Source organism: Microtus pennsylvanicus, chromosome 8 (genome assembly GCF_037038515.1).
Source record: "Microtus pennsylvanicus isolate mMicPen1 chromosome 8, mMicPen1.hap1, whole genome shotgun sequence".
In the NCBI taxonomy this organism is placed as follows: domain Eukaryota; kingdom Metazoa; phylum Chordata; class Mammalia; order Rodentia; family Cricetidae; genus Microtus; species Microtus pennsylvanicus.
This window is the reverse complement of record NC_134586.1, coordinates 77,523,619-77,547,140: the sequence shown is the minus strand read 5'-3', so window position 1 is coordinate 77,547,140 and position 23,522 is coordinate 77,523,619. Positions and strand designations below refer to the sequence as shown.

Sequence of the window (23,522 nt, the reverse complement as noted above, 5' to 3'; positions counted from 1 at the left end):
AGTGGAGTCAGTAATAATGGGGTAGACATTGCTCCAACTATATATCTTACACCATCACATAAAACCCCATTCTCTGCAATGGATTACATCTACTTGAGTTGGCCTGTAGGGCCCAACTAGGAACTTGACCCCTACTGACTAGTGTTCATGTTGGTACCAACTTCTGTACTGGTTATGTTTTCCTTGCTGTGATAAAACACCATGACCAAGGCAACTTATTGAGGAGTTTATCTGGCCTACAGTTTCAGAAGGATAAGAGTCCGTGATGGCAGAGGGGAGGCACGGCAGCTGCCGCAGGATGCTGAGGGCTCAGTCTTGAACCACAAGCAGGAAACACAGAGTGAACTGGGAGCAGCCTGTAGATCTGAAACCTCAAGGCTCACTCCCAGTGACAGACTTCCTCCAGCAAGGCCACACTTCCTAAAATCTACCCAAATGTTACCACCAACAGAGCACCACATGATCAGATGCAGTAGGGGAACATTTCTCATTCAAACAACCACACATTCCAAATGTCTCCTTTGTTCCTGGAGTCCATGGCTTGCCAAAAATGTTAACAAATTTTTTAGGGTTAGAGCCTAAATAAAGCTGGCAGCCGAATAAGTTAGGCACAGTCACTCATTTACAATGTGTCAGTTAAAAAGACCAAGATATGATGAAAAGCGGGATGAGGTGATTTATTCAATGTGGCCATATTGGGAGGAGAACTAGGGAGTCCAGTACATCTTATAAGGTCTGAAATGAAGTTTAAGTTCAAATAAAAGATAAAATGTGGCATTGCTAAGTGATTCTGGTTAAGGTGTGGCCCACCCATCACTACTGTTATGATTCCAGCTGTTCTTCAAATTGGTCTGACAAGTTGGTAAAGCTTTGTGAACTCTCTTTGGGAGACAAATTACCCCCTCTGTCTGGGACTAGGATTCTAGCAAGAGATTCCTGGGGGGAATTCCAATATCTTAGGGACCATTATATCAATATTCTGATAACCAAAGAGAGGGGCCATTCCATGCCAGGGAATGTAGTTTACATTTATACTCGGCAAACTGAAGTCAATGAAATGAATGTACATAAATTTTTAACTTGTGTGTTCATTGTTACTCAAAATTTTGATGTGAAATGACACAAATGTGTCTATGTTATTGACATATCTCACTTATACACAACCATCATTGGAGATCGGGTCTTCTTTTGTAATTAGGACTACACTGTGTCTGGCTTATTTTCCTACTGCTATTGCTAAGACTTTCTTAAATCTTCTTTATATGTCCCAACCCAATCTTGGAATTCAAGAAGGGATTGTGAACTGAATTTCTTTGAGGAAGCGAAGTCTATATTAAAGGTCTTGCAGGTTCTGATCTTGGCTGATCAGAACATCCTGATTATGGAGAGATGCAATGCTGCCGTTTATCCCTGGTGTTTTCTTAGGCTTTCTTACCCACTTTAACAGCCATTTGTCTTAAGATTTAAATCTGTCCTAACATTCTCTTGGGTAAATGTCTCAGAATGTATCACTAAGCTCAGCAGATTGAGGCATCCACTAACTTTACAATTAGCAACAGTTAGAAGAAGGGTGCTGCCGGCTGCACAGAACAGACCCTGTGATCTGAGCCACAAGATTTTCTTTAGATAGCTTTCTGTCACTGCCTCCCAGCTAATTTGATAAAGACTGTCATCCTAGAGCTGAGGTGAAAGTACAGCCCTTTTCAACTTTCCAGTCCTTTTTACTGGAATGACCTAGATGAAAACATTAAACAGAGCTTCATCCTGGCTATCTTTAACTTGACTGGAAAATTATGGAAAGAAATGGTGATCCACCGTTTTCTGTGTTAGTGGCTGTATTTTAGAAGCACGCTAGAGGGGATGGAATGCGAGCTTTGGATTGGAACCTGTTGCTTTCATTTTCTGACTATTCACTGGGTCTCCGGAGCAATACAGAGTTAGTGAGAGGCACTTAGGTACTATGCAAATGTGGAAATCCTTGACTTGACTCATTCAGTCTTTACTTCGTTTATACAATGGAGTTAAAGCTACCTGTCACAAAGGAATGCTGTGAGGTTTGTTGTGAGGGTTACAGAAGAGAATGAATGTGATGGGGATAGGAGGGAGGAGTAGAAGCACCATGACACTTGCAGAGCACCTCTGTGGTGGAGGGGAGGCTCACGAAGTTCAGGAGGTAAACAAAAACTCATGCCACTGTGTTGTGTTAGGAGCGGTGGGGCTGCGTCCCCGGCACCCGGCTGCCTGCATGGTTAGCTTTACCCGAAATAATTACACGGAAACTGTATTCTTTTAAACACCGCTTGGCCCATTTCTATCTAGCCTCTTCTAGGCTAGCTCTCGCACCTGGACTAGCCCATTTCTAATAATCTGCTGCAGCCCACGAGCTGGCTTACCAGGAATGATCTTAACCTGCATCTGCCTGGAGTGGAAGAATCATGGCAACTCCTTGACTCAGCTTCTTTCTCCCAGAATTCTGTTCTGTTTACTCCGCCTACCTATGTTTTAACCTATGAGGGCCAGCCAAGCAGTTTCTTTATTGCTTAACCAATGAAATCAACAGATTGATATATGACACTCCCACATCACCACTGACCAAGAGAACAGAAACTTGGAAGATTCTCCTCCCTAGCATAAAAATGTGCTAACAGCTGCTGGGGGAGGGGCCACTGGCAGCTGGGTGCTATACCGAGAAGAGACTGAGTTATCTCAAAGCAGTGCAGACAGTTCCAGGGTGGATGCTTTCAGTGAGTCATCACCACTTTTGGGACCTTTGGGTGATGCAGCTATTTTTTAGTCATCCCTGTTCCTGTGGCAAACCTGCCACCTAGTCCTACTAGGAACCCAATAAAAATTAATTGCTTCACCAAGTTGGACATTGGTGTAATCTTTCATTTGTTCTGTCATGGGTTCCTTTTCTGTGGTGAATAGGCTCCTCCCTTCTATCTATCTATCTATCTATCTATCTATCTATCTATCTATCTATCTATCTATCTATCCATCCATCCATCCATCCATCCATCCATCCATCCATCCATCCATCTATCTATCTATCTATCTATCTATCTATCTATCTATCTATCTATCTATCTATATCTATGTGTCTGTCTATCTATCATCTGTCTTCTATCTCTGATCTATCTACATCTATGATCCATTTATCTATTATCTATCTATATTCCATCTATCTACCACTCTCCCCATTTATGTGTGCATATATTACATCTCCCTAGGAAAATGTCATCACACAACATTCTGTATTATAAGGGTACATTTCCACTTCATACTTTGAAAGAGGACTGTAGGAACACATTGTAAAAAGCCCAGCACGAGTTTTAGCAGTTTGCTTGAGTTAACCTTCAACCTAGTTGTACTCCAGAGTGATTTGGTAGGAATGTAAGATTCAATGACCTTGACTGTGTGTGAACTCCCTTCCCCTCACACAGAGGTCATAATGAGGGAAAGTGTAGGAGGTGAGCAGACACAAAGCTGATCACCTGACCAGAGGGACAACATTAAACCTTTGAATGATTTACTGCCTTTTTTGATGTGCTATGAAAATATGCTAACTTCAGCGTCCTGAGGATGTGTGCACTAAAACTCCCATGACAGAGGAGGGCAAGGAATGGCTGTGCCGGAGGGCTAGAACTCTGCACGTGGAATATTCCAGTCTTCCCACAGTGTTGAAGTTCCAATCAGCCATTCAGTCTCTGGAAACACAGTTTCTTTTCACCAACTCTAAGTTATGCTGTATATATGTATGAATGCATATAAAAATACAAATATTTAAAAAAAATTAAGTATATTTTTTACCACTATTGTGTCTTTTAAAACAAACAAGCTTTCAAGATCTTTATTTTAGTCAGACCTATGTAAGGAAAAACTCTATGTATTTTATAAACTGACATTTTAAAAACTAATTTGAGACTTAGACAAACATCTTAGAATTTGCAGGTCATTTTAATGTTTTAATCACAATGATACATTTTAAAAGATTATTCATCTTTGGATTTTACTTAAAATAACGATAATAATAATATAGTCATAATTCAGATATTCTAGATATCAACCCACCCGAGAAATTATTCTCAGATGGAGGAACCTTGCCTGGAAAAGTCAGCAGGGCCACTGACTCTGAAAATGGTTACTTTCATCTGCAATTTCACTTGTTCAAGAACAGCTATGATATCTCCCTATTATCATGCACTTTCATGTAATATGTACATGTAATCTCATGATTACATTTCAGTCTTATAGGCACACATATTTGTGGATGGGCAAAAGTATGACTTCTTACTACACTATGTTCTCCATATTAGGTGAGAAACTTAGAAGCCTGTTCTCTATCATTAGTGTTACTGACAGAGCAAGTTGGCCAGACCTGTGTCCTTCTGGACAGATCACAAATGGAACTTTCACAGAGTTTGTTTATAAAATTGCAAGTGTCTGTCCTTGTAGGATCTAGACCTTCAGAGGATTTATGATGAATGGGGATGGTATTGCAGGTGTCTGTCGTTGATATATCTTAGTCCTTCAAGAGACCAATAGCAGCTAACTGGCTAACCATGTCCAGATATTATTAATCATACTTAAGAAAAGGAAAATAATGCAAGTATTCTTTGCCTTTTCCTTAGACAGCTCAATGGTTTCGTTTTCTCCCTTTGTAATCTGTAGTGGCCCCTTTAAGAGATTGCCAGTATCTCCTCACAACTGCAGTTGTGGTTAGCTACAGACTTTCTCATAAGTTTTGCTACGTATCTTCAAAGAATGCCTGCGTCCCTGAGAAATTTTTGTTTTAATTTTTTTATTACTAACAAGTTGCTAATATATATTAATCTTTTATAATATATGTGATATTTTACATATAATATAATTAATTATCAATTATATTATATGATATAATTTACATAAATTATATTATATTTACATATAATATATTAAAATAAAGTAGTCCCACACTAGCTCAGAATTGAGTATAATAAAGGGTTCTTTATTAGGGGTAGACTCACAGATCAAGCAGGGAACAGAAACCGAATCCAGCAGCCAAGAGAGACTGAGCACGTTTATGCATCTGTTTTTATAGCACCCAAGGCCACGCCCAAAGTAGGCCAGCATCTCAAAGGCAGTGGTTAAAGGAGTTCCCCCAGCATATATATGCTTGGGAATTTGTTACAGACATCTTACTCTAACATCTCCATTTTGAATCATGCTGTCCAATTTCTGCATAGAGCGCTTTAATTTCATATTTATGGATATGGATATAAATTTCATCCTAAGAGACAATGCTAAGGAACGAAAAATGATCCCATTTAGTTGTAAATTCAGTATATTTAACAATTTAGAGAAGTCAGAAGATCATTTCGGAAAACAATCCTATTCAGAAACACACAGAGATCACTGAAACCAGAGTAGTTTAAATATCCTGTCAGTCAAAAGTGTGAGAAACCGATCTTTCCTAAGTCCTGTCTGAACACTGTTAATGGGCTGCTCTGTAAATCATTTCCTCAGATGCTAAGGGAAAATGAAAACTTAGCTTACATTCCACGTTTGGTTTGTTGTTGCTTTGTGTCTCATTTCACAGAATACATTTCCAATCATGGTTTTGCTATCCCAGTAAATTATGGTCTTGGGCACAGTAGCGTTTATAGTCTCAGCTCTGGAAATGATGGATGCAGAAGGTATTACTAGAAAAAGAAACAAAATACTAGTGGTTAAGCGAGTTCCCCAGGAAGAAATTGATAGCTTTTCATCAATATAGAGACATGTCAAAATTCAAAGTACAAAGTCCCATAAATTCATAATCTAAGTAACAACTGATAGAACTTGTCTTATTTTTTGGTTTATTATGTAAGAAAGAAATACTTCTTAAAAGCCTAAAGAAACACCAACTGCTGGCCTCATTATCTGGAGGATAAAAGAAGAGATAAAGGAGGTATCTTTTCTTGGGACCTTGATTTTACGTGTGTCCAGTGTCCCATGTGTTAAGGGCTTAGTACTCAGCTTGACACCACTGGGAGATGACAGAAACCTTAAGATGCATACTTTAGTAGAAGGTCTTAGATCTATGAGGTATGTGACTTCAAAGGGTGTATTTGGGACTCTGGTCCTTCCTGTCTCACTTTTTGTTTCCTAGCAAATATAAAGTAAGCAGCCTCTTCCACCAGGTACTGTACCATGATGTACTTCTCTGCCATGGCCCAAAGCAATGGGATCAACCAATTGCGGACTGTTACTACCAAAATGGCAAGCTAAATGACATCCCTCCTTCTCATGAGTTGATTATTTTGAGTATATTGTCAGAATAACAGTAAGCTAACACACCATCAATGTTTATTTCAGATAATTTTGCTTGATGGCACACCTTTCATAGTAATACTCTCTTTTTCTGGGGAATAGGGAAATATATAAATATTTACATTGACTGCTAACTTGTATTGTTCTCTAATTACAATGAACAAGTCCTCTAAGAGTAAGAAATTGTTGTGTGTCCTGAAAGGGGGACTGACATTCTGATGGGTCACCTTATAGTTGCTATAGAAGAAATTGTGTAGTAACTAGAATATTCATATTTCTAAACTATATATACACTTGTAACGTAAAAATATTTGTTTGTTTGTTTACTTATTTTTTATATATACAGTATTCTGCCTGCATGTATACCTTCAGACTAGAAGAGGGCACCAGACTCATTATATACAGTTGTGATCACCATGCGGTTGTTGGGATTTGAACTTAGAACCTCTGAAAGAGCAGCCAATGTTCTTAATCTCTGAGTCATCTTTCTAGGCCCTATAAGTTTCCTTATCTGAACAGAATACATTATTGATTCTTTTCATTTATTATATATGTATAATATAAAGATGAAAGCTTTTGTCTTTGTTAGATAAATTATCAACTCAACAGCCTGCATCTAGATCTAGGAAATATTGTTGCAACTTAATATCCTCTATCAATTAATTCATTTTTATTCATTCATAACTTCATAGATTGTACTTTGGGAAACTCTTGTTTTATTAACAACTACCTAAACTTATGTATGCAGATAGGCAATTTATAGAGAATTATAAAGCTAAAATATGCTTTTCCAGTACAGTCTTACACAGGACTAAACAGCATAAACATCAAAGTGAAACTAATTCCATTCCATAGCTCACTGTGGTCGATTTATAACCCCTGCTTTACACAGTCACTTTACTTTTACTAATACAAGATTTGTTTCAATAGGTATCAATTTCTAAATTTTTCTGGAGTAAAGAAAGTAGACTTTCAGGGCTCTGGGATTACTTAAAATCTTTTTAAGTACTATTAAGGCTATAAATTATAGTCCTCCTCCTGTTTCCCACTTGAGTTTGGTGCAGGCATTCAGAATAGCACCATTAAGTATTCTGAACCCTGTAAAAATGATCAGAATCAAAACATGATAACTGTGTTAAGTCCTCTTAACAGAAATTAAGTAAATAAAGTTGGGGGTGAGGATAGAAAGGGAAAGGAACTCATGGGCATGTGCATGATTACAGGACTGGTTACAAAATGCTTGGGTATTGTCTGTCCATCAGCTGTCTGGCCATGTTTGGGTTGATACTATCTATCTTTGTTACTAATCCCTACAGGCAAGGGTAATTAATCCAAAACAATTTTTATAGTCATCCTCATTATGCCTTTGATGTCTCTTGCCTCGCCCTCTTTGAATTCATATATAGTTTACAATGGTATATATGGCCATATTGCACTGCTAAGTCTGAATAAACCAATTCACCTTGAAGAGTCTCCTAGCTAATTATTTAGGATATTAGAAGCTTTTGCAGAAACAGTTATTCTTAGGAGGAAGCAAACATAAGCTTTTTTTTTTTTTTTGAGAAATGCAGGTGGTGCCTGTGGTGGTTTAAATGATGTGCTCCATAAGTCTTGGCTCCCAGTTGGTGGTGATTTAGGGAAGATTAGGGAGTATGGGCTTATTGGAGGAAGTATGTTACTGGGGGCAGCTTTGATGTTTCAAAAGATTCTTGCCATTTCAAGCCATCTATTGCTCTTTTCTGTTTGTGGATCACAATGTAAACTCTCAGCTGCTGCTCCTGGTGTCTGCCACCAGGCCTTCACTTTGTCATCATATACTCTCTCCCTCTGAGACCATAAGCTCAACCAAACTCTTCCTTTTATAGGTTGCCTTGGTCATGGTGTATTAGCACAGCAAGAGAAGAGTAACTAATACAGAAGTTGGTACCAGGAGTGGTTTTTGGAGGAATGTGGACCATTTTGATACTTTAAATGTTCTGAATAGGGATTAGTGAGCTGTCCTAGTAGGGGCTTGCAACAGAGTAGTGATGATAGCTATACAGATTGTGAAGCTGCTGTAAAGGTTTAAAGACAATGCTGCAGGTCCCTGAGTGGTGGCAGTGGGCAGCGGGCCACGAGACTACACCATAAGTCCTCTAGTGGTGGCAGGCAGCGGGCAGCTGGTCCCAAGACCACTGCAGTCCACGAAGGCAGCTGGGTCCCAGGCAGGAAGCCGCATGGCAAGACGGGTAAGGACAGCATACAGCGTGAAGTTGGATATTTATTTAGTAGGTTATGGAAGGGAAGGAAAGAAGGGGAAAGAGTAGGCAGAGAGGCAGAGAGAGAGCGAGAGAGAGAGAGAGAGAAAGAGGGGGGAAGGAGAGAAGTGGGGAGAAGGGAGAAACAAGGAAGGTACTCAGGCTGGAAGCTGAAGATCAACTTGCCTCAGTGGACTAGGGAGGGAGTGGGTGTGGCTTGTCTCTTAAAGGGACAGGACAGCCATAGCTCAAGAGACTTAAGAAGGAAGTGAGAACTTTAATTGAACTGGAGATCATTCCTGTGATATTTTGGCAAAGAAAATGGCTGCCTTATGCCCTTGTCCTAAGAATTTACCTGAGGCTAAATTGAAAAGTAGTGTGACTAGTTTATCAAGAAGATTTCAAGATAGCCTAATACCAACTTTTTCAGATAGAGATTACTAATCATTCTTATGTAGATAGACAATGAAAAAAGAGCAAGAAATATAAAATCTGTGGTTTGAAGAGAAAAAGCACCACAGCTATGTTTGTGCTACAAGAGATAGGACAATCAGGGTAAGGCTTGATCTGCAATGGAATAAAGGGAAGGGTGCTCTCAGGGCAAAACTCTACCCAGCAAAACTTCTGCCTTTAAAAGGAAAAGCGTAAGGGATTTATAAATTCCTAAAAAGCAACAGCAAATGAAAGCTGCTGCAAATGTGATTCAAGGGAGACAGGCTCCTTCCCAATGGGGCAGCTGGACTTGATAGTGTCATCCATGGGCTTCTGACCTTAGAGTCATGAAAGATACGCGAGGAAAGAAGTTATAGAATCTCCTTCCAAAGTTAGGAAAGTCATTGAGTCCAGGCAATGTGTGGTAGGGCAGTCTCTACATGAAGTTCCTGAGAGAGTAAGAGGCCATGAGAAGCCTTTGTATGAATCTGTGAAAATGAACTGGGATGGTATTGAAGATCCCAAGATGACAGAACTGTGGGATATCTGCCAAGGGGATAGTCCCTGAACACAGGGAGTGGAACCAGACTGAAAGAGAGAAGGATGTCCCAGGCAGCAGTACTGGAAGGACAGAGTCATCTACAATCTTTGACACCAGATATGGAGCTACAGGATTTGGTATTTGTTTGATTTTCAGTCTTACTTGGTCTAGTATTTTTTTACTTTGACCCATTCTTTCTTTTTAGAATGGTAATGCATATTCTGTGCCAATATATGTTGGAGGCATGTAATTTGCTTTTTGATTTTACAAAGGGTCACAAAAGCTTTTACAAAAGCTCAAACTTGGAGCTATTGTGTGGTTATTACTCCAAGGATAGTCTGTGCTCAGCTCCATAAAATGGATCATGTATTGAACTTGCAATACCTTGTTTTTAAAGTGTCACACAATGAAAACTCATTCAGTAATAATCTGGTGATTTTGTTCATTTGAATCTCCTCCACTGTTGATTTCTACTTTTCAAATTGTGTTTACGAGTCTATTTTGGGCTACGAGAAAGTGAAGAATGGATGGAGACACTGATGAGGAAGTAAAGTAGATGTGAGGAGAAGGAGAAAGAGGATCAATTCCAAACTCCAGTTCAGAATTTAAGAAACCAGATTTGGAGGTGGAGGCCAACTGAGAATTTCCCAGCATACATGGCCAGTTATGGTTAACTGCAGCAAGTTAGCAAACCTGGGTGACTTCCCTGTTGCTATTTACCAACTGTATTAACTCCAGCAAATTATTATTTTCTTCATCTGTAAAATGGAGACAGTACTACCGTGTATGGTTGTCAATATTAAATATGATGTCTTCTAAGTTTCTGGAATATAGTATGTGAGCAATAAATGGAGGTGATTATATTGAGATCATAATTACCACAACAATAATGCTGTTACTACTTATACTTTTATTCCTAAAAAGGAGACAACTGAAATGACACAGAACATAATGGATTGTTACAGGTGATTGTGAGCTTCTCAGTGTGGGTGCTGGGAACTGAACGAGTTCTCTGTAAGAACCCTATGTACTCTCAACCACTGAGCCATCTCTTCAGCGCAAAAAGGAACCTGTCTTAAGAAAAGGCTGTATTTATAATATCTACCTTTAAAACATATATTCACAAAATGTATAATCACTGTGAAGAGATCTGTAGTTTCAAATAATATATAATAAAATGAAGTTGATTTTGTCATCATAGTCAGCAGCATGTATTTTTAAAATCCAATATTGAGAGGACAGGATAGGTTGACTGTTAGGAAATAAGTAATTTTATTATTTGAGATAATTGACATTAATTGAGAAGTCATGACAGAAAGCCATGGCAGAAAGCTTTAGTGATTTCCAAAAGGTACTAATGTTGAATCCCCAAAGATTTTGTCACAACCTTTTTCTTATTAATCACTAGAAAAATTATCAAACATACAGTAATGTTACTTAATGGCTTGGTCTCCATGAGTCACTCAGCTGACTTTCTTGTACAATCCAGGGCCACTAGCCAAGGGGTGGCACCACTCACAGTGGCCTGGGCCTTTCCATATTAATCTTAATCTAGAAAATGTCCCACAGACTGACTATAGGTTAATGTGATGCAGAAAATTCCTCTACTAAAGTTCACTTTTCCTAGGTGTCTCTAGTTTGTGTCAAGTTGACAAAGAACTAATAAGGACAAAAACAATTATATATATAGTTGTATATATATAATTTTGAGAGCAGCCATTGCTTTTAATTCTGGTCAAGATCTCACACGCCGACAGTCAAACAGGCCAGGCCCCCTTGACCGCGGTCACGCTTGCATATGTGATAGTTTAAAAACATAACTATGAAAAGGCAGCTCTCTCCTGTTCCTGGAGTGGTCTGACAGCAGCTACGTGTGTCTACACATCTGGCACAGTTCCGAAATTGCACCAAAAGGATCTGGAAGCACTTGGTTTGGTCTGAGACAAAACAGAAGGCCACGGAGGAGGCCGGCCTCCTGGGCTCACATCTCCGAGTCCGCATACTTGCCATTGATCAGGTAGTCCACCTGCGTGTAGTCCTTCTTCTTGTAGCTCTCATAGGCTTGCAGGGCAAACATCACCAGGACTGCGATGAACAGGGTCACCCCAAAAAGGAGCACCACCAGAAGCAACATTTTGTTCACTAAGGATGGGGTAAGGGGCTCAGGGGTGATCTCTAGGTACTGGCCTTGGGTGCTGAGCTGACACAAGTCTGTGGTTGGCACCTTAGGGTCCCTGGAGCTCCTGGGTGTTGGCCCATTGGTTTCCACCCACTCTGTTGTCAGGGGTGTGCCTGGCCCACCTATCCCCTGGGTAGATAATGCAGGGCTTGACTGTGTGGTGAGGGTTGTGGCTTCCACTTCTGGGGTCGGGCTGGTAGGAGGCACTGGCATTGTGCTGGCAGTTAGCTCCTTGGATTGTATCAGAGTGGTGGTCACTACTGCCGTTGAAGCCACAGAGCGGGTGGTGGTGGGCTCCAGGGTGGTATTTGAAGGACCAGGTGTCGAGCTGCCAGCTGTGCTATGCACTGGCTGTTCTGTTGTCACCTGGATGGTGGTACCTTGGGTTTGGGCACCTGAAGTGGGGATGGGGCTCATGGTGGATGTGTTAGTAGGTGTGCCTTCGGCGGGACTCGGAGTCCTTGTGGGACCGCTTGTGTTTATGGTGCCTGCAGCAACAGTCGTGGCATGTGGGGCCACTGTTGCCACTGTGGCTGTTCTTGGTGATGTGCTGACATCTGCACTTGGCACTTCTGCATGTGGTGTGCTGAGAGAGGGAAGCCCAGCAGTGGTGGTGGGTGGAGATGGCCCCACGGTCACGGGCCCTGATGATGGAGGTGGTGTAAGGAAACTGGAGGTCATGCTGCCCGCCATGCCTTCTCTGGTGGTCAGAGTGCTCGTGTTTGTCCACTGTGTTGTCATCTCTGCCGTCACTCTGGTCAAGTTCGGGCTAGCTGCCCAGGTCCCCGTGGTTGGCGTGACAGGAGCAGGCGGCACTGTGGCTGTTCTCGGACCTGTGTCCCTAGTCATGCTTTGGTTCACGGCTTTAGGCCACACCTTGGTCGCTAGCGGCTCCTCAGTCATGCTATGGCTTCTAGATAAGGGCATGGAGGAAATCCAAACCAGCACCAGGGCTGTCCACATCTTGCTGGCGAGCTGGAAGCAAGGCTGGTGGTCTCTGAGCCAGCCAGCCCTTCAGGCTGTCCACAGTTGCCTTCTGCGTGGCCCAGGGATCAGAGGTATCTGCTCAGTGCAGACCGGGAGGCTAGGCTGATGATGTCCTCCTTGGGCAGCTGTGGGCTTGGCATCCTGTACTTGGCATATTAAGTTTGGCTTTGCAGGTGAGAGCAGCTGGGCAGGGCACTCCCAGGCCATGGCATTGGCTGAGGCACATGTAGGACAGAGGCAGATCCTCCTCTGCGGTGCCAGACACACCCGGGCGCGGCAGGCCTGTGGCCCTCGCTCTGCAGCGTAGCCACTTCAGCGATTCAGCCCCGCGCGGGGACGTCTACCGCAGCCACACCCAGTTAACTCAGCTTGGGGGTGAGCGCCGGCTATAGTTGTATATTATAAATATATATATAGACATGAAAAAGTTGAATGAAACCCATTTTTTGTATACTAACCAAAATTAATTTTTAAGAATCAAGAACTTCATGATGATTTTGCTACAATGTAATTCATGACATTATACTTTAGATGGTGGAAAATTGAGAACAGTATAAATCTCCGACGAGGAAATAAGCAGTCATATGATCAAATAATAATAAAAATAATACTGGAGTTAATAGAGATGCTTATTAAATATTGCAATCTTTAAAAGGCAGGGTCTAAAATATCTCAAGTAAAATAAATAAATAAATAAATTAAAAAAATAAAATATCTCAAGTAAAACATGCAAACACTAGTTTTGTTGGTGAAGTTAGACATGTCAACACAATTTTCAGCAATCTGTATGTACCTGAAAAGGACCCTCTCTGACATACAGCACCCAGAGCACAATCCATTAGTATCCCATCCCTTTTACAACATAAGGTTCATCATATCTGAGTACAATCCTTGTTTCTTCCCATCTGCCCTTGACAGATGGATTCTTGTAAGGTAAATTTTAAGTCTCTCTTAGTTTCCCTAGCTTTTGAAACACAAGTTCTCAAAAACATATTTGCATCACCGCCATTTAGATATGAGACTGGAAGGATGCCCAATTGCAGAATTGCCCCAGGGGAAAGAATACCAGAAAAATTTGATTACTTATTATCTGCTGGAACTTTAGGTGTACTTTGTTCAGATTTAGACCATTTGATGCCATCAATGCCAATTAGTTGTCTGTAATAAAAGCTATGCAGTATCTCTCACTCCTTACCTATATCATCCAGATGGACTTGTAGTCGCGGTGAGTCCGCCATGCCTAGGGCATTGACAGCTTGAACCCATACCAAATACTTCTTTCCACCTTGTAATGAGTCAGTGGAGATGGTAGCATAGCTCGAGGCAAGATACTGTTGTTGTTCTTCTGTCTCTAAGCTATAAGAAAACCCACACGTTATATTTATGTAGTTTACTTGTTCCTGAAATGTTGAATGTTTTATTTTTTACCTGATTTCAAAACTTAGTCTGTTACTAAAAAATAGATCAAACTCAATTTTAATATTCTGAATTAAAAAATTCCAAATATGACATAGGCCATGCTTTAACTTTGGTGGGTTCCAAATACTTTTCTCAGTAGACCTCCTCCACTAAAATAAAAGTGATTATATAGTCCTGTATAAGACTGTGCAAAAAATACATATGTAAAAATGCATGCATATATTCACATAGTAATATATGTTAGTTTATATGCATTTGTAGACTTAAATATTAACATTATATATTAAAATTTTTAAGTTCTATTTCTTTTCTCATTTGAAAAATTAAATATTTTCATGATTTCCCCTGTATTGTGGACACCAGGCACTGTACTTACAACACCTGTTAATGGCTAACTTGGCGTTGCCCACAGCTGGATATAAATGGGCGCCGCTGTCAAGGAGCAATGTGGAGGTTTACCGCATTGGCCTTTTCATCTGGACATTTATTTCTGTTTCTGCCACAGTATTGGGTAAAGGGTGAGAGTGAGAGGAGGGTCAAGAAGGAGTGAGAGACTGAAGCAGGGTAGGGAAGACAACTTCACAGGTAGAAAAAACCCCAGCATACTGTAAAACAAGTAAGGGAAATGATATGAGAGCTCAACCAGTGCTGTCCTCTGGAGCATGAATGGGCAGGAAGTAGCTGGGAGTGGAACAGGCCACGCCCAAAAGACCCTCTAATGAGGAGCTGATAGGTTGCGATGAGGAGAAGAGAGCACATAGGATTGCTGTGCAATTTCAGAGGAATCCTCATGAAGGGTAGACTGCTGGGAAGTAAAAGTGGTGCAGGAGAAGGAACACAAGTGCAGTATCATCCAGAATCGAACTATTAGTCTGAAGTGAGGGTCAGTGACCTAGTTTGAAAATAGAACTAGCTGAGTATGGTGGCTGAGTGCCTGTCATCCCAGCAACAGAGGCAGAGGCTTGAGAATCCTATGTTCAAGGTTATTCCTGGGTATACAGAGAACTTTAGGCTATCCTGGGCTACAATGAGACCCAGTCTCCAAAAATACCATAAGAAAGCAGAGCTGATTGTACCAGGTAGCTGATTAAATGAAGAGAAGGAGTCATTTTCTGTCCGAGACAACAAAGAAGATAATCGTAGGGGGTTGGGAACTAGGCAGTATGGAGAGCCATTAAATGCCACTTCAGTTACATCAATGTTTTTACATTGCATGGTTGGTGTTTTCTCGTCATCCAGTTAGTCCTGATGAATTCCACTTGGTTTGTGCTAAACTGTCAAATTTTATTAGCCAATATTGCCTTTGTACAGCACACAGAAGAAGCAGAACAGGAGTCCTCTAGCTCTCAAGAGATGAAGACATGTTTGAGCCTGTGTGCATGCATGCGTGCATGTGTGCATGCGTGTGTGTGTGTGTGTGTGTGTGTGTGTGTGTGTATGTGTAAGTCAGAGAACAACCCGTGGGAGTCAGTTCTTTTTTCACCCCCTGGGTTAAAACAGGTCATCAGGTTTGGTAGAGAGCACCTTACCTGCTGAACCATTTTGTGGCCCTTTATTTTTAAATCTCTCCTGTGAAATATTCATACATTGTTTTGGTCCTCTCTCTCTTCCTCTCTCTCTAGGGTCTCATATGTAGCACTGACTGGCTTGGAATTCATTATGTAGACCAGGCTGGCCTCAAACTGACAGAGATCTACTTGCTTCTGCCTAACAGGTACTGGAATTAAAGGACTGCACCACTATGCTTGGCTTTTTTCTTTTTTGAGGTAGGGTTTCATGTAGCTCTAGCTGGTCCTTAAATTCTGTGCTGCTGAAGATGACCCAGTTATTCAGAGTTGGAGGTCGCACCTGGGACTTTGTGCATGCTAGACAATCATTCCATTAATTGAGCCTCATTTCAGCCCCCAATTTTTTTTTTTATTTCTAAGACATGGAAACATTGCACCAATCTGCACATCACCATTCATGGGATTCAGGTGCTGGGGGAGTCATCTGCACCTTTTTTGTACTGTCCCAATTTTGGCATTTGAGTTGCTGAGTCGAGGCAAGAATTGGCCTGAGGACGGCGGAACGCAACGCGGCCGGAACACCGGGCGGCGGAGCGCGGCCGGAACACCGGGCGGCGGAGCGCGGCCGGAACACCGGGCGGCGGAGCGCGGCCGGAACACCGGGCGGCGGAGCGCGGCCGGAACACCGGGCGGCGGAGCGCGGCCGGAACACCGGGCGGCGGAGCGCGGCCGGAACACCGGGCGGCGGAGCGCGGCCGGAACACCGGGCGGCGGAGCGCGGCCGGAACACCGGGCGGCGGAGCGCGGCCGGAACACCGGGCGGCGGAGCGCGGCCGGAACACCGGGCGGCGGAGCGCGGCCGGAACACCGGGCGGCGGAGCGCGGCCGGAACACCGGGCGGCGGAGCGCGGCCGGAACACCGGGCGGCGGAGCGCGGCCGGAACACCGGGCGGCGGAGCGCGGCCGGAACACCGGGCGGCGGAGCGCGGCCGGAACACCGGGCGGCGGAGCGCGGCCGGAACACCGGGCGGCGGAGCGCGGCCGGAACACCGGGCGGCGGAGCGCGGCCGGAACACCGGGCGGCGGAGCGCGGCCGGAACACCGGGCGGCGGAGCGCGGCCGGAACACCGGGCGGCGGAGCGCGGCCGGAACACCGGGCGGCGGAGCGCGGCCGGAACACCGGGCGGCGGAGCGCGGCCGGAACACCGGGCGGCGGAGCGCGGCCGGAACACCGGGCGGCGGAGCGCGGCCGGAACACCGGGCGGCGGAGCGCGGCCGGAACACCGGGCGGCGGAGCGCGGCCGGAACACCGGGCGGCGGAGCGCGGCCGGAACACCGGGCGGCGGAGCGCGGCCGGAACACCGGGCGGCGGAGCGCGGCCGGAACACCGGGCGGCGGAGCGCGGCCGGAACACCGGGCGGCGGAGCGCGGCCGGAACACCGGGCGGCGGAGCGCGGCCGGAACACCGGGCGGCGGAGCGCGGCCGGAACACCGGGCGGCGGAGCGCGGCCGGAACACCGGGCGGCGGAGCGCGGCCGGAGGACGCCCAGCACAGCCGGCGGGGACCCACTGGGACCAGAGCGGCAGCAGAGGACACAGGCTGCTGGCGGCGGGAACCGTCCCAGCAGCAGAAGCAGGCTGCAGGGACCGCGCGCGCAACACCAAGAACAGATCGCCCCACTACAATTAAACCAAAGAGGTAGGCCTTCGGTTGGGGAGGTCCCTGGCAAAGGAGGAGCCAGGTCCTATTCCTGAAGACCTTTCTGAGGGGTGAGAGGGATCTTGGCCCCCGGCAGGAACCAGGAAACAGAGCAAGGGCATTTTGTAAGAGGAGCCCCTGGCCAGCAGGGGAACCTGAACCAGTTTTAAAAGACCCCTTAGATAGCATCGATAGGAGGAGATGGGCAGGCGCCAAGGAAAGAATTCACCCAATAATCTGAAAAACAACATGAAAACACCAGAACCCAACGATCTTACAACAGAAGGTCTCCAACACCATAACACAGAAGAAGTGGAAAAAATTGACTTTATGAAAGCTGTAGAGTCCCTTAAGCAACATGTGAAAAATGCCCTTATAGAAATGGATGAGAAGTATAACCAAAAATTTGAAGAAATGAGTAAATACGTACATAATACCCTTGGAAACCAAGAAAGAACGATCAAACAGGTAATGGAAACAGTTCAAGAATTGAAAACTGAAATGGAAGCAAGGAAGAAAACACAAACTGAGGACCAGCTGGATATGGAAAATCTAGGCGAACGAGCAGAGCCTACAGAAACAAGCATAATCAATAGAATACAAGAAATAGAAGAAAGAATCTCAGATTCTGAGGACAACATAGAGAAAATAAACGCTCTGATCAAAGAAAACTGCAAAGCCAACAAATTCTCATCACAAAACATTCAGGAAATATGGGACACAATAAAAAGACCAAATCTAAGAATAATAGGAATAGAAGAAGGAGAAGAGTCACAGCTCAAAGGCCCAGAAAATATTTTGAACAAAATTATGGAAGAAAACTTTCCCAACATAAAGAAAGATATTCCTTTGAATATTCAAGAAGCATATAGAACACCAAACAGACTGGATCAAAGGAAAACATCCCCTCGCCATATAATAATCAAAACACAAAATATACAGGTTAAAGAAAGAATACTAAGAGCTGCAAAGGAAAAAGGCCAAGTAACTTATAAAGGTAAACCGATCAGACTTACACCTGATTTCTCTATGGAAACAATGAAAGCCAGAAGGTCCTGGATAGAAGTACTGCAGAAGCTAAGAGTCCATGGATGCAAGCCCAGACTACTATACCCAGCCAAGCTTTCGTTCACTATAAATGGAGAAATCAAGACATTCCAGGATAAAAACAAATTTAAACAATACGTAGCCACGAATCCAGCCCTACAGAAAGTAATAGAAGGAAAATCGCAACCCAAGGAATCCAACAGTGCCAACACTGCTTACAATAACTCAGGCATCTAGCGACCCTTCACTAGCACAACTCAAAGAAGGGAGACACACAAATTCTACTTCCAAAAACAATAAGAATATCTGGCGTAAACAACCACTGGTCATTAATATCACTTAATATTAATGGTCTCAATTCACCTATAAAAAGGCACAGGCTAAGAGATTGGATACGAAAACAGGATCCAACATTCTGCTGTTTGCAAGAAACACATCTCAACCACAAAGACAGGCATCTACTCAGAGTAAAGGGCTGGGAAAAGATCTTTCAAGCAAATGGTCCTAAGAAAAAAGCAGGTGTGGCCATATTAATTTCTAACAAAACTGACTTCAAACTAAAATCAATCCGAAGAGATCGAGATGGACACTTTATACTCATAACAGGAACAATTTGTCAGGATGAAGTCTCAATCCTGAATATTTACGCCCCTAATATAAAAGCACCCACGTATGTAAAAGAAATATTACTAAAACTCAAGGCAGACATCAAACCACACACACTAGTAGTAGGAGACTTCAATACACCTCTCTCAGCAATGGACAGGTCAATCAGACAGAAACCTAATAGAGAAGTAAGAGAACTACTGGAGGTAATGAAGCAAATGGACTTAACAGACATCTATAGAACATTCCACCCAAATAGGAAAGAATATACCTTCTTCTCTGCAGCCCATGGAACCTTCTCGAAAATTGACCACATACTCGGAAACAAAGGAAACCTCCACAGATACAAAAAAATATCAGTGTCCACCTGTGTCTTATCAGATCACCACGGATTAAAGTTAGAATTCAACAACAATCCTACCTCCAGAAAGCCGACAAACTCATGGAAACTGAACAGTCAACTACTGAACCACACCTGGGTCAAGGAAGAAATCAAGAAAGAAATTAAAGTCTTCCTTGAATTTAATGAAAATAAAGGGACAACATACTCAAACCTATGGGACACTATGAAATCAGTGCTAAGAGGAAAGTTCATAGCACTAAGTGCCCACTTAAAGAAAACAGAGAAAGCATACATCGGAGACTTAACAGCACACCTGAAAGCTTTAGAAAAAAAAGAAGCAGATGCGCCCAGGAGGAGTAGAAGACTGGAAATAATCAAACTGAGGGCAGAAATCAACAAAATAGAAACGCAGAAAACAGTCCAAAGAATCAATGAAACAAAAAGTTGGTTCTTGGAGAAAATCAACAAGATCGACAAACCCCTATCCAAACTAATTAAACGACAGAGAGAGAACACGCAAATAAATAAGATCAGAAATGAAAAGGGGGACATAACCACAGACACAGAGGAAATTCAGAGACTCATTAGATCTTACTACAAAAGCCTGTATGCCACAAAACTAGAAAATGCAAAAGAAATGGACATTTTTTTAGATAAGTACCACATACCAAAGCTAAACCAAGACCAGGTGAACGATCTAAATAGACCTGTTAGTCGCGAAGAGCTAGAAACCGTTATCAAAAATCTACCTTCCAAAAAAAGCCCAGGACCAGATGGTTTCAATGCAGAATTCTACCAGAACTTCCAAGAAGAGCTAATACCTATACTCCTTAATGTATTTCACAATATAGAAACAGAAGAGTCATTGCCAAATTCCTTTTATGAAGCTACAGTTACCCTGATACCAAAACCACACAAAGACCCAACCAAGAAAGAAAATTACAGGCCGATCTCACTCATGAATATCGATGCAAAAATTCTCAATAAAATACTGGCAAACCGAATCCAAGAACACATTAGAAAAATTATCCATTATGATCAAGTAGGCTTCATCCCAGAGATGCAGGGCTGGTTCAACATACGCAAATCTATCAATGTAATCCACCATATAAATAAACTGAAAGAAAAAAACCATATGATCATTTCATTAGATGCTGAAAAAGCATTTGACAAAATTCAACACCCCTTTATGATAAAAGTCTTGGAGAGATTAGGGATACAAGGGTCATACCTAAATATAATAAAAGCTATTTACAGCAAGCCGTCAGCTAACATTAAATTAAATGGAGAAAAACTCAAAGCCATCCCACTAAAATCAGGAACACGACAAGGCTGTCCACTCTCTCCATACCTCTTCAATATAGTGCTTGAAGTTCTAGCAATAGCAATAAGACAACATAAAGGGATCAAGGGGATTCGTATCGGAAAAGAAGAAGTTAAGCTCTCGTTATTTGCAGATGATATGATAGTATACATAAGCGACCCCAAAAACTCTACCAAAGAACTCCTACAGCTGATAAACACCTTTAGTAATGTGGCAGGATACAAGATCAACTCCAAAAAATCAGTGGCCTTCCTATACACTAAGGATAAGGAAACAGAGAGGGAAATTAAAGAAGCATCACCTTTCACGATAGCCACAAATAGCATAAAATATCTTGGGGTAACTCTGACCAAGGATGTGAAAGATCTATTTGACAAGAACTTTAAGTCTTTGAGGAAAGAAATTGAAGAGGACACCAGAAAATGGAAAGATCTTCCTTGCTCCTGGATTGGGAGGATCAACATAGTAAAAATGGCAATTCTACCAAAAGCAATCTATAGATTCAATGCAATCCCCATCAAAATCCCATCAAAATTCTTCACAGATCTGGAGAAGACAATAATCAACTTTATATGGAAAAACAAAAAACCCAGGATAGCCAAAACAATCTTATACAACAAAGGATCGTCTGGAGGCATTACCATCCCTGACTTCAAACTCTACTACAGAGCTACAGTATTGAAAACAGCTTGGTATTGGCATAAAAACAGAGAAGTCGACCAATGGAATCGAACAGAAGACCCTGACATTAACCCACAAACCTATGAACACCTGATTTTCGATAAAGGAGCTAAAAGTATACAATGGAAAAAAGAGAGCATCTTCAACAAATTGTGCTGGCAAAACTGGATGTCAACCTGTAGAAGAATGAAAATAGATCCATATCTATCACCATGCACAAAACTCAAGTCCAAATGGATTAAAGACCTCAATATCAGTCCGAACACACTGAACCTGATAGAAGAGAAAGTGGGAAGTACTCTACAACACATGGGCACGGGAGACGACTTCTTACGTATAACCCCAGCAGCACAGACATTAAGGACCTCATTGAATAAATGGGACCTCCTGAGACTGAGAAGCTTCTGTAAAGCAAAGGACACTGTCACTAAGACACAAAGGCAACCCACCAACTGGGAGAAGATCTTCACCAACCCCGCAACTGACAAAGGTCTGATCTCCAAAATATATAAAGAACTCAAGAAACTAGACCGTAAAAGGCTAATCAACCCAATTATAAAATGGGGCATTGAGCTGAACAGAGAATTCTCAACAGAAGAACTTCAAATGGCCAAAAGACACTTAAGGTCATGCTCAACTTCCTTAGCGATCAGGGAAATGCAAATCAAGACAACTTTAAGATACCATCTTACACCTGTCAGAATGGCTAAAATCAAAAATACCAATGATGGCCTTTGTTGGAGAGGTTGTGGAGAAAGGGGTACACTCATCCATTGCTGGTGGGAATGCAAACTTGTGCAACCACTTTGGAAGGCAGTATGGCGGTTTCTCAGGAAATTCGGGATCAACTTACCCCTGGACCCAGCAATACCACTCTTGGGAATATACCCAAGAAAGGCCTTATCATACAACAAAAGTATATGCTCTACAATGTTCATAGCAGCATTGTTTGTGATAGCCAGAACCTGGAAACAACCTAGATGCCCTTCAATGGAAGAATGGATGAAGAAAGTATGGAATTTATACATATTAGAGTACTACTCAGCAATAAAAAACAAGGACTTTATGAATTTTGCATACAAATGGATGGAAATAGAAAACACTATCCTGAGTGAGGTAAGCCAGACCCAAAAAGAGGAACATGGGATGTACTCACTCATATTTGGTTTCTAGCCATAAACCAAGGACATTGAGCTTATAATTAGTGATCCTAGAGAAGCTAAATAAGGAGAACCCAAAGAAAAACATATAGGCATCCTCCTGAATATTAACCTTCAGCAAGCGATGAAAGGAGACAGAGACAGAGACCCAAATTGGAGCACAGGACTGAAATCTCAAGGTCCAAATCAGGAGCAGAAGGAGAGAGAGCACGAGCATGGAACTCAGGACCGCGAGGGGTGCACCCACACACTGAGTCAATGGGGATGTTCTACTGGGAACTCACCAAGGCCAGCTGGCCTGGGTCTGGAAAAGCCTGGGATAAAACCAGACTCTCTGAACATAGCGGACAATGAGGACTACTGAGAACTCAAGAACAGTGGCAATGGGTTTCTGATCCTACTGCACGCACTGGCTTTGTGGGAGCCTAGGCAGTTTGGATGCGCAACTTACTAGACCTGGATGGAGGTGGGGGTTCCTTGGACTTCCCACAGGACAGGGAACCCTGATTGCTTTTCGGGCTGGGGGGAGACTTAATTGGGGGAGGGGGAGGGAAATGGGAGGCGGTGGCGGGGAAGAGACAGAAATCTTTAATAAATAAATAAATTAAAAAAAAATAAAATAAAAAAAAAATAAAATTGTAACTTTCAAAAAAAAAAAAAAAAAAAAAAAAAAACTACCGTGATCACAGCCACTTCTGTTTCCTGATGCAATCTGTCCTCAAATCTGGTTTTCATTTGTCAACTGAGGCTACATCAGAGCCCACCCCCCCCCCCTTTGGTAGCCTTGTAAAGCCCCACGTACATTCGCCTTTACCCTTTGTTCATTAATAAAGAATAACGTATTCCTCAAAAAAAAAAAAAAAAAAAAAAAAAAAAAAAAAAAAAAAAAAAAAAAAAAGAATTGGCCTGATTTCTTTAGCTAACACCATCCACTGCTTTTCTTCCAGGAGACTGCTTTCATAGGGTTGGTGAGGAAGAGAGAGCATTAAAGTTACTGCCATTTCATGCTTAGAGTTCCATTCTAGCTCCATTTATTACTACAAGTCCATTTAGCAACTCCTGAGTTTC

The 23,522-nt window shown here is 42.6% G+C and overlaps 2 protein-coding genes across 2 annotated transcripts in view; both read right to left on the bottom strand.

Moving 5' to 3' along the window:
* Window positions 1-23,522, bottom strand: part of Il23r (interleukin 23 receptor) — a 146,624-nt gene that overhangs the window by 77,960 nt on the left and 45,142 nt on the right. Inside the window, exons 7-8 of the mRNA XM_075982152.1 lie at window positions 13,863-14,023; window positions 5,536-5,681 (exon numbers count right to left, since the gene is read on the bottom strand). Coding sequence (XP_075838267.1) covers window positions 5,536-5,681; window positions 13,863-14,023 — 307 coding nt within the window. The remainder of the gene's footprint in view (window positions 1-5,535; window positions 5,682-13,862; window positions 14,024-23,522) is intronic.
* LOC142855595 (uncharacterized protein C11orf24 homolog) lies at window positions 11,228-13,047 on the bottom strand. Its single transcript, XM_075982053.1, has one exon. The coding sequence runs from the start codon at window positions 12,641-12,643 to the stop codon at window positions 11,483-11,485; it is 1,161 nt and encodes a 386-aa protein (XP_075838168.1). The 5' UTR covers window positions 12,644-13,047; the 3' UTR covers window positions 11,228-11,482.

What these genes read in the sequence shown, in the direction of transcription:
- LOC142855595 (XM_075982053.1), bottom strand. Translation starts at nt 12,643, where the DNA reads ATGTGGACAGCCCTGGTGCTGGTTTGGATTTCCTCCATGCCCTTATCT.